At 39.3% G+C, this 17,908-nt stretch overlaps 1 protein-coding gene across 1 annotated transcript in view; it reads left to right on the forward strand.

Annotated features, from left to right (window-relative positions):
* Positions 1-17,908, forward strand: part of LOC106063132 (protein phosphatase 1 regulatory subunit 12A-like) — a 51,607-nt gene that overhangs the window by 2,609 nt on the left and 31,090 nt on the right. The window contains exons 3-4 of the mRNA XM_056007431.1: positions 750-933; positions 1,348-1,533. Of these exons, the coding sequence (XP_055863406.1) occupies positions 750-933; positions 1,348-1,533 (370 nt within the window). The remainder of the gene's footprint in view (positions 1-749; positions 934-1,347; positions 1,534-17,908) is intronic.

Consider the following 17,908-nt stretch of genomic DNA (forward strand, 5'->3'; position numbering starts at 1 on the left):
TCAACTCGAGCTAAATTAATGGAAAAAATTAATATTATATTGTTTTTGTTTATATACTTGGATGTTCCCCTGGCAATCAAATTATTAAGTAAAAACAATCTGATATAAACTTTTCACATGTAAACTATCAGTAAGTCAAGAGTGAATGTATATTTTGTTTTTTTATAGTTAATATGTTTTGTTTGGTGTAATACACAAATTGTTAGTCAAATTTCCTTACGGACAATAAAGATTATTATTGTTATTATTATATATATATATATATATATATATATATATATGTTGCTAAAATATTTTATTTTTAATTATAATTTATAATTAGGATTACAGCTATGCTAATAAATCAGTTATAAATTTTATAGTACCTTTTATAAATTTATATTAACACTATGGATCTCATCACATTAAGAAATTTTAGACCAACACTCTAGGTACCTGAAGAAAGTTAATTCTGGATGATTATTGTGCTGATCACGTTTTCATCTTATTACTTAAGATGTTTTTACCTTGGCTTGCAGAAGTCAAGGTTTGAAAGAAGATTGATAAACTGACATTTGAAGCTTGTTTCTTGCAGTTAGCTATTTTCATCATTTGGAAATCTAGCATTGCAATTCTTGGTTTAAACATTTCTTTTTTTTTTGTCTTTGTATCAAGTATAGAGACTATACTACCCTACCCATCTTTTAAATACTTGTATTTATTGTGGTTGTCTTTTTTTTTAATAAAAGTAAAAAAAACTTGATTTTTAGGTTAATCAACATGCAGATAAACAATGGAACCACACCTGTGTACATAGCCTGTCAGGAGGGTCACTTTGACATCTTGAAGTTTTTGGTCAGTAAAAATGGAGCCACCAAAATAAAAGCATATGATGCCATGTCCTGTCTCCATGCTGCAGCTCAGAAGGGACACTTGGACATTGTGAAATGGCTGGTGAGTTTTTGTTTGTCTTTTATAGTCTGCACTGATCATGAGATACTGTCTCCTGTCTTTTTGTACTGAATGCCGTTATCACATGGCATTTACCAAAAAAAAAATTAATTTGAAACATGCTTTTTTTTTCCTATTACCTCAACAACCAACAATCTGTATTGCTGTGGAACAGCTGAAAGAAACAGCCTGCTATTTTTCCTTTGCACAAACTCCAAAAGAGCTTACAGCTCAGCGGCAAAAAGCTATCTAATTGAAGAAGAAAAAAAGGATGTAAGGTTGACTTTTTGATTGTGACATTGCAACCATTAAACATTTCACATTCCTTCTTCTTTCAATAAGGTGCATACATAGCTTTTGTTGGAATTGGACAACAATGTTTTGGCTCTAAAAATATGTCCTTCGTTTCCAATTCAGATTAAAGAGGAGAAGTGTAATCCAAATGATAGAGACTTTGATGGGGCCACGCCGCTTCATTACGCTGCCAGCCTTGGGCATGTGGATATTGTTTATTGGTTACTAAAAGAGGGAGGAGCTAAAGTGACACTTGACAACCTTGGCGGCAGCCCTCTACACAATGCTGCAGAGCTTGGGGAAATCAAAGTAAGTCTTCCTAGAATAGTTTGACAAATAACATCTAATGCTGCAGGGCTTGGGGAAATCAAAGTAAGTCTTCCTAGAATTCTTTGACAAATAACACTAAAAGCTGTTAAAACCTCTGGTTGCCAAAGCCTTTAAAATTGAAAGGTAATAATTTATAATTTAGTTCCTAGTGTTTTCATGTTCAAATGTATTTTAAGTATGGAATGAAAAAGACTAAATTAGAAGTTGTTAATTATATAAAAAAAAGGTGTTAGTTATGAAAAAAACAACAACCCAAAGAAAACCATTAACGAAGAAAGTTGGTTTTATTATTCTTCAATAATTGAATATTTAATGTAAACGGTTATTTTTAACATTTCAGAACTGAATAGACAAACAGTGGGTTAAAAAAAAATAGTGCTATAGGCCATGGGTGACCAACTTTTTTAAAACTATGGGCCATATTAATTTCCAACATATGTGTCACTGGTAGCCACCACATGTATCTGTCACTGATTGCATGTCAGCAGTTGCATCTGTCACTGGTTTCATCTGTTTTGGGCTGCATCTGTCAATGGTTTCATCTACATCTGTCACAGGTTGTATCAGTTACTGGTTGCATCTGTCACAGGTTGAATCTATCACTAGTTATATCTGTCACTGGTTTCATCACCATCTGTCATGGGTTACATCTCCATCTGTCATGGGTTAAATCTCCATCTGTCATGGGTTACATCTCCATCTGTCATGGGTTACATCTCCATCTGTCATGGGTTACATCTCCATCTGTCATGGGTTACATCTCCATCTGTCATGGGTTACATCTCCATCTGTCATGGGTTACATCTCCATCTGTCATGGGTTACATCTCCATCTGTCATGGGTTACATCTCTGTCTGTCATGGGTTACATCTCCATCTGTCATGGGTTACATCAACACCCCAAAAGGTTGTCTAGTAGAGTGGAAAAGATCATCTTCATTAAAGGAAATTTGTTAAAGTTTCGTGGGGACTGGTGCAATCCTTTTCGTTAGTTGAATTTGTCCCATGGGCCATTGCTTGACATCACTGCTGTAGTTAGTTTTAAAAATGAAATATTCAGAAGTGTCCAGAGGTTAGAGGGACATACCAAGAAATATCAAGAGACAATATAGAAGTAGATCTACTCTCTATGTATTGAAATGTATTGAAAGAAGTTTCATCTCAATTTTGAACTTTGTTTCTGGTTCAAAGTGTTTAATTTCTATAGATTATTTGTTTGTGCCCAAAGTGTCTGTTAAACAATGTTGGTTTGGACTAAAGAACTTTTTTTAAATATCAAGTGGTTGTTGTTTTTTTTTCTTTGTCACTGCCAGAAAATGTCTAAAACAGAAAGGTATATCAGTGAAAAGATTATTGTGTTGTTATATTATGTGGGTTTATTGTGATAGATTTAGGCCCGTAAAAGAAGGATTGATACTCTCAATATATAGATGTATACATCATGTACAGCCTCTCAGGATTAAAATATTTTACACATTGATTTGTTTCCATCCAGTTGATAGTCTCCATTAATAGAGCAAATCTATGAGAATTCAATCCCCTGCCACAGAAAAACCGAAGCAAATTAGTCAGCAAATTCTGTGTTTAATTGATAGCATTACTTTTTTGGTTACTTACACTCATGCTGGTCATTTGCACACATCTCCACTTACACAGAACTTTACTCAAACATAGGTACAATTTACTCAAACATAGGTACAAAAAAAAGGAAGGCATGAGATATTCCCAGAATCCAAGTCTCATAAATCATTGTGTAGGAAGACAACTACCTGCCCTTCTTTTGTTCACTCTCTCACCCTTAGCAAGACATTTGGCCTATAGAACTAAACAATGTGTTACTGAATATACAAAATGATTCAATGTCTTGATTCTGGAACAAATTTAGTCTTAGTGTGGGTACCTTTTAAAAAGAAATTCTAACATAACTTTTATATACACTGTAGACATATTTATATTTATTTATAACAATATGCAAGGATATTTTAAACAAAATCTAACACACTAAAAAAAAAAACATGTCTTCACTCTTTTAAAACTCTGGGACTTGACATCCATTCTTAACATACATCTTGTCTGACTGTCGTGATTTCATCATTCTCCAAGATTAAAAACTAATGCTCCATTTCCTTATCATCACCTTGGAAACACACACAGACTCCGTAACAATTGTCTGCAGTGTTTCCCAAACTGTGTTCCGTGAGGCCTGAATAGGTGTTCCTAGAACTACTGGAATAATTAACTAGTAAGCAAAGTGGTGTGCTAAATAATCAGGATGTGCGAAGTGTTCGGTTAAAGAAAAACGTTCTGCTCTACTGCATCTTTCCTGAAACACATTGGAAAACGTTTGTACCAATACTAGATCTACACCTCAGATATTAGGTTTATATACCATGCAAGAGAACCTAATTAGACTCTAGGAGGACAACAGCTCTGTTTGTGTTAGGTCTAGCTAACCATGCAGGTTGCAACAGGGTCTTCACGTGAACTACTGCATTCCTTCTACATCTTCAGACTAAGACAATGCCTTATGCTACTTAATGCTACTTAATGCTACTTAAGACACATACCACCTCCCTCCCCAGCATCCCTTGCTAACAGACGACCCCCCCCCCCCCCCGAAAGTATCCATTCTAGTTTACAAAAGACATAAAAATTATCTCCGAGATACCCGAAGAAAAATACACGGACTAGCTTCAACTCATTAGATCTACGTACACTTGGATTTCAAACTTAGGGTCATTATATAGGCTATATAAGCAAAGAAAAATGTGTGAACATTATAAATAATATTTCCTTAAATTTCTTTTTTTTCTTATTTCATTTCTAAAACCCTGCTTGAAAATAATAATCCTGGCTAAAAGCAAAATCCTGGCTACTTCCCACTGTGTTATCACACCTCCTGTCTGTTGGCAGGGGATGGCATGGTTCAAGTTACATAGGAACAGACCCCACCTTATCAGTGCGTCGGCACTAGCCATTCGGTTATCTGCAGGATGACTTAGAGACATAAAATCAGTTCATGTATCGCTTCACTTCTGACACCAATCTTAATTCCCCCCTCCGGCGGCAGATCAATTAGATTTAATTACGATATGAAATCGACCAGTATTGAACTGTGTAGTATTGACAATGACGGAACTGATGTTAATACTGTCAAATGCTGGGTGGGGAAAAAAGTGCCTGAAGTCGAGGCTGTAAATGTATCGATCTCTGATAGGCTCACGCAAATCCATTCATAATCAAACCTGCTTCTAAAAGAATGCCAGCGAGCAGGGTTTGAACTTGGTAAAAGAATGAATTGAAAAAAAAAATGTAACTCAAGTCTTGAGAGCTTTTCTTTTGAAAGCAGCCTCTAGGTGGCAGGTGAGGGTTAGGGTGGCAGGTGAGGGTTAGGGTGGCAGGTGAGGGTTAGGGTGGCAGGTGATTGCTCTGTCGCTCACTTGTAATGTCCTATTTACCGAAAGACAATCAAAGGGGGAAGGCATCATAGTCGAATACTCTCTCTCTCTCTCTCTCTCTCTCCTTCTGACATTCTCTATTTCCCTGAAAACGTCCGAATGACAATCTTTTTTTTTAACATTGCCCCAATAACGCCCAAACCATAAAATGGTGGCCTAAATAGTGCCGATACCATTAACTGATGCGTTGGTGGCGTAAATAGTGTCGATTTCATTAACTGATGCGTTGGTGGCGTACATAGTGTTGATATTATAAACTGACCCCTTTGCGACCTAAATAGTCCCAGTGCCTTCAACTGGCCCGATGATAGCCTAAGATCTAAAAAGCTCTGTAAATTAACCCAACTGTGGTTAAAAGTAGCTAATCGTGTTAGGGGATGGCCAATGATTATTAACATCGATTTTCCTCACCGCATGCCAATAAAGCTGTGAATGTCGCCTTTACGCTTCATTGACTTCTGACACCCCCACCCCTTTTCTTTTTTTTTTCTCTCATTTTGTCTAGAAACGGGCAGTTTTATGTTTCAATCAAGATGAAAGTTTAGTAAGTCTCATGATGTAAAGTTCAAGAAGACATATTGATATTTAAACTCAGGAAAGAAGAGAGGTAGACGTTATTTCACAGGAGTTCTGTTTTCTCGCTCTTGTTGTTTGGTTTCCAACTTTGACAGTTGAACATTTCAAAGTCTAGATCGAGATTCGACTTCCTTGTTGACGCCACGTGGAGGGAAGGGTATGCTCAAGGTAGGACTTCTTAGGAATGACAGTTTGAACTTTGAACTGGTTGTAAGGAGTTTTTGTGGAGCATATTTTTGTTTTTTGCTGTAGAAAATCTTGCATTTCAAGATCAGGGGGAAAGAACTGTACAATTGACGGTGTTGTTCTGCCGATGTACAACTAAGATCTGTTCTATAATGACAGCACAAACTCCTTAAAGGGACTAGGGAGAATGTATCAGTTAAGTGCTGCTCTATAAGTCGTCAGTCGTTCTAACAATGCCCTAGGTCCGGATGGAATCACGTCTGCTGCTTCTGTGTTTTTACAAGTTTCGAGTTAATGCTTTTGTATTTTTGCCTATGGCCCAGATCTAAGATAATGAGTCTGAAGATTGAGATTACATGGCGCCAAGAACGCCGAAATAAAGTTCCCATTTCAGACTCTGTGATCTCTAGGGCAGAGGATTTAAAGGTCATCTGTTTCTGTGGCCTACGGTTTACGAGGGTGTCATGTGGTGAGCACAACAACCAACCGCATTTACGTTCCCCCTACTAATAACTAATGTACCCATTAGAGCTGGGTGGACTCAGAGGCGCCCAAAGATGCAGAATCTAAAAATCCCAGTCTTCACCAGGATTCGAACCCGGTACCGCTCAGACACCTCTCCGAAATAATAGAAATAAAACAATGACTTTGATGGTATTCAAATCAACTAAAATCCACGTGAAAAACAATGACCAACATTCAGTAGCCTACACGCGTTCTACACAGAAATGCACTTTTGTGTCAGATGAAATGTACTTCTGTAGGCCTACTGTAATGTACAGGAAGGCGTGAAACTTTGGAAGAGTTTCTTACACTACGCTTTAAACAAAGTCCTGCAATCACATTCACCTTTGTTTTATTTGTCTGGAGTTTGTTGCCATCTTACAATGTTACTTTAGTTCACATGCGACAGTTGCGTTGATGGAGAAGACTAAGGGACTTAATTCGATTTATTACACAAAGGTGGTATTTAAAGGTTACGTCCCTTTTTATTATTCACAATTTATTTTGTATAGAAGATATTTTGAATAACAAAGACTTGACTTATTAAAAATACACACACACACACAAGTAAAGAACAGATGTGTCTGTGTGTTAGCGAGAGAGAACTGAGACAGGAGATTTGTCTAAAGAAGATTTGAAAGTATCGATTAGAAATTGTCAAGACGTTATGTTGTAAGTCGAGATTGTTATGCATTGAGTGTCTGTCGTGTGTGTGTGTGTGTGTGTTAGCTTCATAGAAATGTTCGTCATGAAAACACTGCCAGCTGTCTCTGGACGTCAATGAAATGATAAGAATTGTTCCTGTTAAGAAATACACACAACTGGAGTAGGGGTGATTGTAGATTAATGTAACAAACATATACATTCGCGGATAATATTTGTCTTTCAGTGGTGGGTTTAGAAGTGAGGCACCCTGTATCTAGATGTCTGTGGTCAACTGCCAGTAGGATGTCTTTCAGTGTGGGTTTAGAAGTGAGGCACCCGCTGTCTAAATGTCTGTGGTCAACTGCCAGTAGGATGTCTTTCAGTGTGGGTTTAGAAGTGAGGCACCCGCTGTCTAAATGTCTGTGGTCAACTGGCCAGTAGGATGTCTTTCAGTGGTGGGTTTAGGAGTGAGGCACCCTGTATCTAGATGTCTGTGGTCAACTTGCCAGTAGGGTGCCTTTCAGTGGTCGGCTTAGGAGTGAGGCACCCTGTATCTAGATGTCTGTGGTCAACTGGCCAGTAGGCTGTCTTTCAGTGGTGGGCTTAGGAGTGAGGCACCCTATATCTAGATGTCTGTGGTCAACTTGCCAGTAGGATGACTTTCAGTGGTGGGTTTAGGAGCGAGGCACCCTGTATCTAGATGTCTGTGGTCAACTGGCCAGTAGGATGACTTTCAGTGGTGGGTTTAGGAGTGAGGCACCCGCTGTCTAAATGTCTGTGGTCAACTGGCCAGTAGGCTGTCTTTCAGTGGTGGGCTTAGGAGTGAGGCACCCTATATCTAGATGTCTGTGGTCAACTTGCCAGTAGGATGACTTTCAGTGGTGGGTTTAGGACTGAGGCACCCTGTATCTAGATGTCTGTGGTCAACTGGCCAGTAGGATGACTTTCAGTGGTGGGTTTAGGACTGAGGCACACTGTATCTAAATGTCTGTGGTCAACTTGCCAGTAGGATGACTTTCAGTGGTGGGTTTAGGAGTGAGGCACCCTGTATCTAAATGTCTGTGGTCAACTTGCCAGTAGGATGACTTTCAGTGGTGGGCTTAGGAGCGAGGCACCCTGTATCTAGATGTCTGTGGTCAACTTGTCAGCAGGATGCCTTTCAACAGCCCTTTATGCTAAAAGAAAAACAAAACAAAACGTGAAAGTTGCTTAAAAATGAAACGCCCAAAAGTCATTGCCCTTTTCATGCCACTAGGTTAACAGTCTAGAGATGTGTCCAATGTTGTCAAGAAGCTCTCTATATGCCAGTCTTCATTTTTCAATGGGCAAATACTGCTAATTCCTAGCTACACCACTGCATCCTATGTTTGAAAGTAAGTGTATGCCATTGATTTCTTTATCTAGTTATCTAGTCTACAATATGAGACGTGCTTCCTACAATGTTAAAAAAAGAGTTTAACATAAAAATCATGCATCCTTACTTGTCGCAGGTCACGGTGTAATGTCCGTCGCAGCGCTGCGCCAGAGTTTCGTACAGTTATGGTTGTGTGCGCATGCCCAAGTTTCGCGTGTCTGTAATCTCCGTCAAGAAATAGTATTAAGAGACCCTAGTGTCTCGTGGTGATAGTGCTAGGAGCTGTCATCTGAAATGTGATGAGTGTGTCGTGTCATTTCTTCTCGAAGTAGTATTGTCTGGAGTGTCAGTTTCGCTCTCGAGCTAAAGGAAGGAGAGATATTGAATTCCGAGTAAGTATGGCTTGCACACACACAAATATACACACACACAAAAGTCGACTTACATTGAAAAGTCGATTGCACGAAAATAAAAATTACTACATTTAGATCTATCAAACCTTGAGCTAAGTATATATATATTTGTTGTACTTGCAAGCTAACTGGCGATTTTGAGACATATAGATGGCGTTATACTTCATTCGTATGCGCATATAGTAATAGCTAAAGCCAAATTGCAGAGAAGGAAATATATATGATTGTTTAACCGTGGCGTGTTGAGAGAGCTAGGTCTAACTTTGGTCTTGTTTGAAGCATATGACTTGTCTTGGTCTTTCACGATCTCTCTCTCTCTATCTCTCTCTCTCTCTCTCACTCACACACGATAACTCCATATATCTCTCCCTATTTCTTGTTCTGCCTCACTCTTTCAATTTTCCTGTTTTCCCCCTTCATTAAGTTCTTAATATGATCAGTGCTACCAAAACACCCAACACTACACACACATACGCACACACTACACACACACATACACACACATCTATTTTCATTTCATGATAAGAGCTTTAAAGGTCAACTCCTACATACTCTCCTTTTAAAACACACACTTGTTATACTGTTTCACACATTCCCTTGCTAATCTGAAGTTTAGTAAAGCGGCGTCCAACGAGCTAGATGGGAAGTACATTAAACCTGGTTCAAAACCTACACCTCTAACCCTAAACTGTTGGTCAGTGTCACATACTTGAAGAGCATTGTTCTTGCTGGTAAAAAAAAAATATGTGATCCATTTTATCTAGGTCCAGGTGCGAGGACCATTGTTAATTCTCTTAACTTTACACTTGTGGGGAAGCGCTGAGAGTGAGTGCTAAAGCAATTGACTTCCGAACCGAGGGTTCCGGGTTCGAATCATGGTGAAGTCTGGGGTTTCGAAGTTCGGGATTTTAGGGCGCCTCTGATTCCACCCAGCTATAATGGGCATAACAGGGAAAAGTTGGTCGTTGTGCTGGCTGCATGACACCTGGTTAGCCGTGGGCCACAGAAAAAAATGACCTTTACATCATCTGCCCCATAGATCGTACGGTCTGAAAGGGGTACTTTACGTTTTTTACACTTGTGAATCCAAACATATGGAACACATTTCTGTGCTTGAAAGTATGGAAATTCTAATGAATATGCCTGCCAAAGTTCTGACAATTTCTACAGCTTGTTTCTCGAACCACTTTTAAAGCTTTTTTGTTTACTTCTATGATGCCTGGATATTGATGCGTGTCGATGACCCTCGACTTCTACCTTTTAGATCTCTGGTTCTCAGCCATATTAGGCTCATACAAGACCTTTTTTAAGTCCCCACAGGTTTGTGCTATTTATCCATTTGTCTGTCACGATTAGGTCTCGGAAACTAATCAGTGCTATACTAAAATCTAATTTCTTCATCGCCCTCCTACGGCTACGTTTAGTCTTCAGAAAATGTTTTTGTTTTTAATATTAAGTACCGGTATGCATATTATATGCATAAACATCTAAACCATTTTTGAAACAAGATGAAATTACATCGTTATCTCGCGATAACATATAGAATAGAAAATCTAAACATCACTATTGTCTTCATCCTTCAGATTTTTTTGATAGCAGTTTACTTTTTCCTTCAATAATCAAGTGTGCATATTTATTTGCACATATCGACTCATTTTAGTATCGGGAAACAATCAATGTGTGTCACACGTAAATTCCGGAAGAAATCCGATTGAAGGCTCGTTTTCATCGTGCTTTAACTATGTTCATAGGTGCAATAACTAGTTATGAACTATCAAAACCGTACCATTTTGACTTTAAATTTTAATTTTTAAATCTTGTATACATACAATTCCTACAAGGTTATAAAAGAAGTTTAAAAGATTGTAATCTTCCTGTTTCAATTATTATTAATAAAAAGAATAGTCTCATTGGTGAATCCGAGGTCACGTTTAGGAACGGGATTAAAGTGCAAGTGATATTTTTACGACTGACCCACATGGTCCAACTACGAGTTCATGTATCTTCGTGTTCTTTTATCTTCTTTTTATTTATTTTAGTTCATACCTTTCGAGTTGATTGTTTAGGTACTTTGGGAGGAAATGAAAGTGTAGATATATTAAGACATAAATCACTTGCAGACTTGCACCACAAAAAGATAGATACTTATTAAATCCCATGAATCAAATAATAAGCCTTGATAAGATAAGATAATTTTATTGATCCAATCATATGGAAATTCAGTTTGACTACAATTGACAACATCAATCTTAGACAGAAGTTTAGGCATGATGCAAAACTGAGATTTATATTTGAAATGGCACCTTAACAATACCTGTACTGTGTAGTTTTAATAAATGGATAAATGTCTGGCAGTGCGGTATGCGTCTCGATGGTCACGGGTTCATACCCTGCCCGCTGCCATCCCCCGTTGTCCTGCGGGAGGTTTTGAGCTAGAATGTAGTTTTTCTTCAACTCTGAAGGGACATGAGAAGCATGTAAAAAATATTTGGGAGAAAAGTGTGTAGAGAAAAGTGTTTAGTTTGAACCAGTGATTTGAACTAGACAGCTAAGTGTCCATCAGGCAATAGAAGTCTTCCTTTACCCATCTGGAAACTTCACGTTGTTAGGTACCTCACATTGTTTGTTTGTTTTGGCTGAAAATGTAAGTATTCTTCTTCTTTAAAGTGCGCATGCATACAAATGTTGTTGTTTTAGTACGCTAAGTCCTATGACTAATGACAGACCAGGTCCTACAGGACAGACAGACAGATGAAGCTAAGCGTGTTTGAAAAATGTCTTTGGTTTCTTTTTTTTTCTGTAGTCTATGGAATATATGTTGTTTGTGTTACATCTCTTTCTCTCACACACACACATTTCTTGTTCTCTTTCTTACAAACTCTCTCTCTCTCTCTGTCTCTCTCTCTCTCTGACGTCGCATAATTACGTTAATAAATTTTTGCAAACAAACTCACAATATAAGGGTGTTGCCACGTAAAAACATAGACAGATGACACAAGCCACGTTTGAGCAGACAAACAGACAGACCAGCAACACGAAATTATAAAGCCTCCCTTTTGGTTTGTTTGTTTTCCCTTGATATTTCTTGTTTTTTTTTTTTAGCTTTTTTTTTTAATGTGTTTAGGATATTATAATGTGATTAGGATACTACAATGTGTTTAGGATATTATAATGTGATTAGGATATTACAATGTGATTGGAAATTTACAATGTGACGGGAACATTACGATGTGACATGTGGTTTGATCAGTACGATGTGAAAGTCCTTTTGCAAATGAGATTTGTTTCAGATAACAGTATTCTCAATCACATTGCAATTAGTCATCCAAAAGCTATTGCATTTTTTCCTGACCAAAATGACACCTACTAGCCTCCTAACTAACGGAGCGGCCACGGTCCATCATCTTGTACACTTCTGTCAGTAGTTATGTCATTGAGCAGTTTATACAAAAATAACTCTCCCCCCCCCCCTCCAATGTTCTATTTAGAGGGTCATATATCATGTGTAAATACTTGAATGTTGCTTCTGACAGATAAGCTTTGAGTCTAGATAAGAAAGTCGGTTGTTCAGTGACAGTCATGTGGTGTGTCTGTCTAGTTGTTCAGTGACAGGCGTTTGGAGTTTTAGTCTAGTTGTTTAGTGACAGGCTTTTGGAGTTTTAGTCTAGTTGTTCAGTGACAGGCTTTTGGAGTTTTAGTCTAGTTGTTCAGTGACAGGCGTTTGGAGTTTTAGTCTAGTTGTTTAGTGACAGGCGTTTGGAGTTTTAGTCTAGTTGTTCAGTGACAGGCGTTTGGAGTTTTAGTCTAGTTGTTTAGTGACAGGCGTTTGGAGTTTTAGTCTAGTTGTTCAGTGACAGGCGTTTGGAGTTTTAGTCTAGTTGTTTAGTGACAGGCTTTTGGTGTGACTGTCTAGTTGTTCAGTCACAGGCTTGTTGTGTGTCTTGCCTAGTTGTTTAATTAAAGATTTGTGGTTTGTTTTGTCTAGTTGTTCAGTGTCAGGCGTGTGGTGTGTGTCTAGTTGTTCAGTGTCAGGCGTGTGGTGTGTGTCTAGTTGTTCAGTGTCAGGCGTGTGGTGTGTGTCTAGTTGTTCAGTGTCAGGCGTGTGGTGTGTGTCTAGTTGTTCAGTGTCAGGCGTGTGGTGTGTGTCTAGTTGTTCAGTGTCAGGCGTGTGGTGTGTGTCTAGTTGTTCAGTGTCAGGCGTGTGGTGTGTGTCTAGTTGTTTAGTGTCAGGCGTGTGGTGTGTGTCTAGTTGTTCAGTGTCAGGCGTGTGGTGTGTGTCTAGTTGTTCAGTGTCAGGCGTGTGGTGTGTGTCTAGTTGTTCAGTGTCAGGCGTGTGGTGTGTCTAATTTTACGTCTTCAGAATTACACATTTGTTGTCACTTTTATTCATAATATTAGAGGATGTGTGTGTGTGTGCATGCGTTTTTGCATATTGTATATTATTTAGCATGATAATCATTGGTCGCAAACTAGTAGAATTTTTTTTAAATAAACTGCAATGGACGTAATTTTGGCTAGCCTTAAGTTAACTAAGGTGGTAATCACGTTCTTATCTGTCTGCAAGCTGTGGACTCTTTGCAGAGTTGTAAAGAACATTTCAAGACGTGGAATCTTTAGGAAGTTGGTTGAACATTACAATGGTATCGAAACCTCATGAACACCTGACCATTTGTCCAAAAAGCCAATCTGTGTGCTAAGGCCGTGTCATGGTATTTCAGTGGAAGTCTTCCTGCAAAATGAAAGAGGCTGACAAAGAAACGAAGGGAAGACAACTTCAGTGCCAGTAACTAGTCGGCAGACGTCTTGTGATGCACCAATGAACGTCGTGACAACTGATGGTGAAACTTGTTGATGTTTCTTTCACGCGGTACCAAATATAGCAATGTCTTCGATTCCGAAGATTAAGAATGAGTGTAGTGTTTCACATTACTAAGCAAACCCAGTAGCGACATGCATATTTTCCCACATCCTATGCATAAAGTTGTTGTCCGCTGAAGGTGTATATTTACATAAGTTTTCTTTTCGTCTTCTGCGCCTGTCTTCAACAAGGGTTTTTCTTCAAGGGTTTATTCATAGACAGACTGCTGTAAGTGTATGCACTTCTCTTGATACATAGAAAAGCTCGGTATTAGCCTGAGAATTGTACGTTGTTTTGGTGGGGGGAAAAAAAGGTCGGTAGATTGAAATAATTAAAATGTATACTGTTTATATCTGTAGTATTAAAGTTTGTCATATTTGCATAGGAATTATAATATAGGTCTATAATAAGGCCCACCTAATTTTCTTGTCTTTTTTTGATGACTGGAATCTGGTTCTGATGTGTTTGTTTGGCTACTATTGATTTGTTTAAACGTTTTTTTAAATGCGTTTAATGTGTGAGTTTATGAAACGCTTCGCTAGGTTGAGAAACTAATTGATAGACTCTATATAAGTAAACGTGAAAGCCATTACGCAATCCCATCATGCAAACTGACGCCATCTGATCCAGATCTAAATCCAGACGACAGTGCGACTGGTAGCCGAGTTCCCACAGTTCCATGGGAACATAGACGACCCGCTCCACTGCGCATACACTGGCCTATACAACAACACGCTGCGCATACACTGGCCTATACAACAACACGCTGTTCAAACACTTACAAACCCAAACCCCGCTTTTTGTCATCTCAGCCTACCGAGAGCGAGTGGACAAAATGTCACACTATGTCACGTGATTTTATTTGGAAATATCTGCATTCGCCACCCATATATGTAAACTTGCCCAATACAACCAGTGGTTCTAAAACACATGTGAAATAGCCCAATACAGTCAGTGGTTCTAAAAATTCTGGTACAGACTGACTTTTCGTTAATGTTGACCTTTGCCAGCTTGGAGAAATGTGTCACTCGTGTCCAGCAGTCTAGTGTCAACGGTCGTCTTCACCTCGGGAGAAACGTCTGCATACATATTTGATGGTGCTTTGCCGGCCTCTTCTTGGAGCCTTCGTGGAAACATCTTTTTAGGGAGACCGGTTAACAGGAAACGAAACATTTTCTCCAGCGGGCTTCCTAGAAAACAAGTATTGCTCCTGGTGAAGATGTATAAAAGGCTCCGCAAAACCTTCTCATCCGCCACCCCCTTGCTCTCGAGGGCCGTACGCTGCGGTAACTGCTCTTTCACGGTTAGTGGCGGCACAGTAAAGGAACACGGGGGAATATTTCGTGTGCTTGGGCACCCCTGAGTCCTCCCAGCTCTAATGGGTACCTCGTTAACCGTAGGCCACAGAAACATATGACCTTTACATCATCTGCCCTGTAGACCACAAGATCTGAAAGGGGAACATTACTTTTTTTTCTTTTTTACATATAAAGTTCCAGCAGTATTGTGATGTGTGTGTTTGATGGTCCTTAATTACTGCCTCCATTTCGAACTCTTAATAAAACGCCCAAAATACGGCCCGCGGGCCACATTCTGCCCGCGACGTGGTTCTATCCGGCCCGCCGAAACGTCGGCACAAAGTGTAGAAAATTTAAAGTTTAAAAATATCTTTCCCTACGTTAAGGTAAATGGATTGGTACCGATAGTAAGCCAATATAGTTGTTTTATAAAGAAATAGTGGCTCCCTTTAAAAAACATAACATTAAACAGCTTTAGGAAATCAAACAAATAAATAACGCGGCATTCTTGGTTTGAGACTCGATAGTTAGATTGATAGTTAAATTACACCTATAGTGGAGGATGGATGAGAATATTTACCTAAAATGATAAGAAAATGAGTCAGCTGCATGTCTATTTTCTGTTGCTGCTGACTAGCCTACCGACATATCTGATGCCGCTTTGCAGACTCTTTGGCCCACCAAGGAGGGCAAATTCCACCCACTGAACAGGCTGTAAGCTTTCATCAAGCCCTGGCTATAATACAAACAACAGAAATGGAAAAGTGGTTTGATTGCTGGGACAAGTCCCAAAAAGCCCGTGGAGTCTGGGAGCGCATGAGGCGCCCTGACCGCACTTCGCCGTGGTGGAGGCTGCCCAGGCCTGAGCAAGCTATTATAGCACAGTGCTGGACAGGCCACTGTCCTGTTGGCTCATATTTCTCGCGGTTATGGACAAATTTTGATTCACGGTGCCCCCGCTGCGGGGAAGAAGAGGAAACCGTGCCTCATATTCTGTTTGACTGCCCCAGACTTGCTGATCTCCGTCTCGACAGGTCTGGGAAACCCAAAATTCTCGACCTGTATGGCGACATTTATGCACTACGCAAGACAGCAGGGTTTCTGTCCAGGGCTTTTGCAAGAGAGGATTTGAGCCTCTCCAGCCCTCACTCTAATGGAGTTTGATGATGGTGATGCCGCTCAAAATGTTGGTATTTATTCGCGATATAAACAGTTTTGAAATCAGAAACGTAGTAGCTATTGGGAGCATGCATGGGATCGCCAGTGGCGAAACACTGTAAAAAATTTTCAACCATCACAGACAATCTTTTTCCTTTGGAGTAATTAGTGGGAGTGACTACTGATGATGCCACAACTATGGTTGACAGCAATAGCTTTTAGAGGTCAAATGGAACCGAGCCTCTGTGGTCTCGCTGAATTATTCACCAACAAAATCTACGGACCATGTGATGATGATCGTGTTCAGATTGAACAATATTCGTCGTTTCTAAAATCCATCTGCGGCCAATGTGCCAAATGCCGAGACAGAGCTACAACTGAAACCGATAGACTTACAAAGTTTACATCCTTGCTTGATCAAGTTCAAGTGATGCAGACTATTGATTTGTACTTCGTGTTTCTTGCATAACCGTTTCGAAATCTCCGAAAACAAGTGTTATGGATGATCACAATAACTGACTTTCTGACTTAATCCTGTGCACTCCCTTGGGAGCATAGGTCCGCAACCTCTCCACCGAACTTGGTTCTGAGCAGTTTTCTTCATCTGCTCCCAATAATTAGAAGGACTTATTAGTGGGACAAACTTTTTCAGTGATGTATCGTGTGAAACCGATGCTACGTAATCGTAACGTCTCTTAGACGAACATCTAGAATTCTAGATTCAGTTCTTCAACTTAGCCTCTCAACTATGCAGCCGGATATTTAAAAGTAGTTTAGGATAAACTTCCAATGAATTAATGTAAATACTAGATTCACGAGTTTCTAATTTAAAAAAAAAATTATTGTATAATTCCCTTTTTTTTTTTTTTTTTTTCATTTTCTTCATGTTTATATTAAAACATCTGTGTGAGGTTGAGCATCACTGTTTTAACCAACACTTTACACTCCTTCCCATGCACATGAAGATTTATGGACATGTTACTTTGAACGCCTGGATGTCGCTCCTGTCACGGTGTCAAAACACTGGTTTCCAATGGAAACAAACATTTACAAACATTGTTTCATTACGTTTGTCACAATCCTATTACCATCCAGCGCCAGGTTGAACTCAAGGGAAATAATTTCTGAAAAAAATAAAAGCTTTAAACATTAGGCGGGGTAACTCATATCTTGACAACGTCCGTTTTAAAGCGTGAGAGTTATCGGTCCTACCTGTGCTATTGACTTCTTGTGATAAGTGTGTTGGTGACATTGGTGTGAGTTATACGTGGAGTTGTATGACTATAATCCACTATTGACTTTACTAAACGTAAGTTAGAGATATAAGTTATTTGATGGTTAAATATTTTAGAATTAGACATTGACATTATGTTTCACATTGTGTGTATAAAATATAGTACATTTCTCTCTCTCTCTCCCTTTCTCTCCCTATCTCTGTCTCTCTCTCTCTCTCACACACACTCTCCTCTTCTTATTGCGTGTAATTGTATCTGCGTCATTTAGAATCTTGGCTTTCGCATTAGATTTCATCGCACGAAAGGTCAATAATGAAGGGTTGAATTTTTTCTGGGTTGAAGCTTGGGTTTTAAGCCATCATCCTGCACATAAATTCATGTGGCTAGTTGTTGTTGTGACCTTGAAGAAGTCTCAGTGTGAACTGTAAAGAGCAGGATTTGATTGCTTAGGTTTGATTTTGGCTTTTTTTTGGGATATCTATGACCTCCTTCAGTCGCGAAGCGACTATGGAGCATCTCATGGAAATGAAATGAATGCCTGGGCATTAGCTGTGGTCGGAACGATGTCACTCACACATCAGTTCCCCCCCCCCTCTCCACGCAGTGCCGATACAGTTTGGGGTCAGCGGCGTCGCAGGTTCTTCCAGGATGTTTCACTGGGTGTTACAAA

Source organism: Biomphalaria glabrata, chromosome 13 (assembly GCF_947242115.1).
Source record: "Biomphalaria glabrata chromosome 13, xgBioGlab47.1, whole genome shotgun sequence".
Lineage (NCBI taxonomy): Eukaryota > Metazoa > Mollusca > Gastropoda > Planorbidae > Biomphalaria > Biomphalaria glabrata.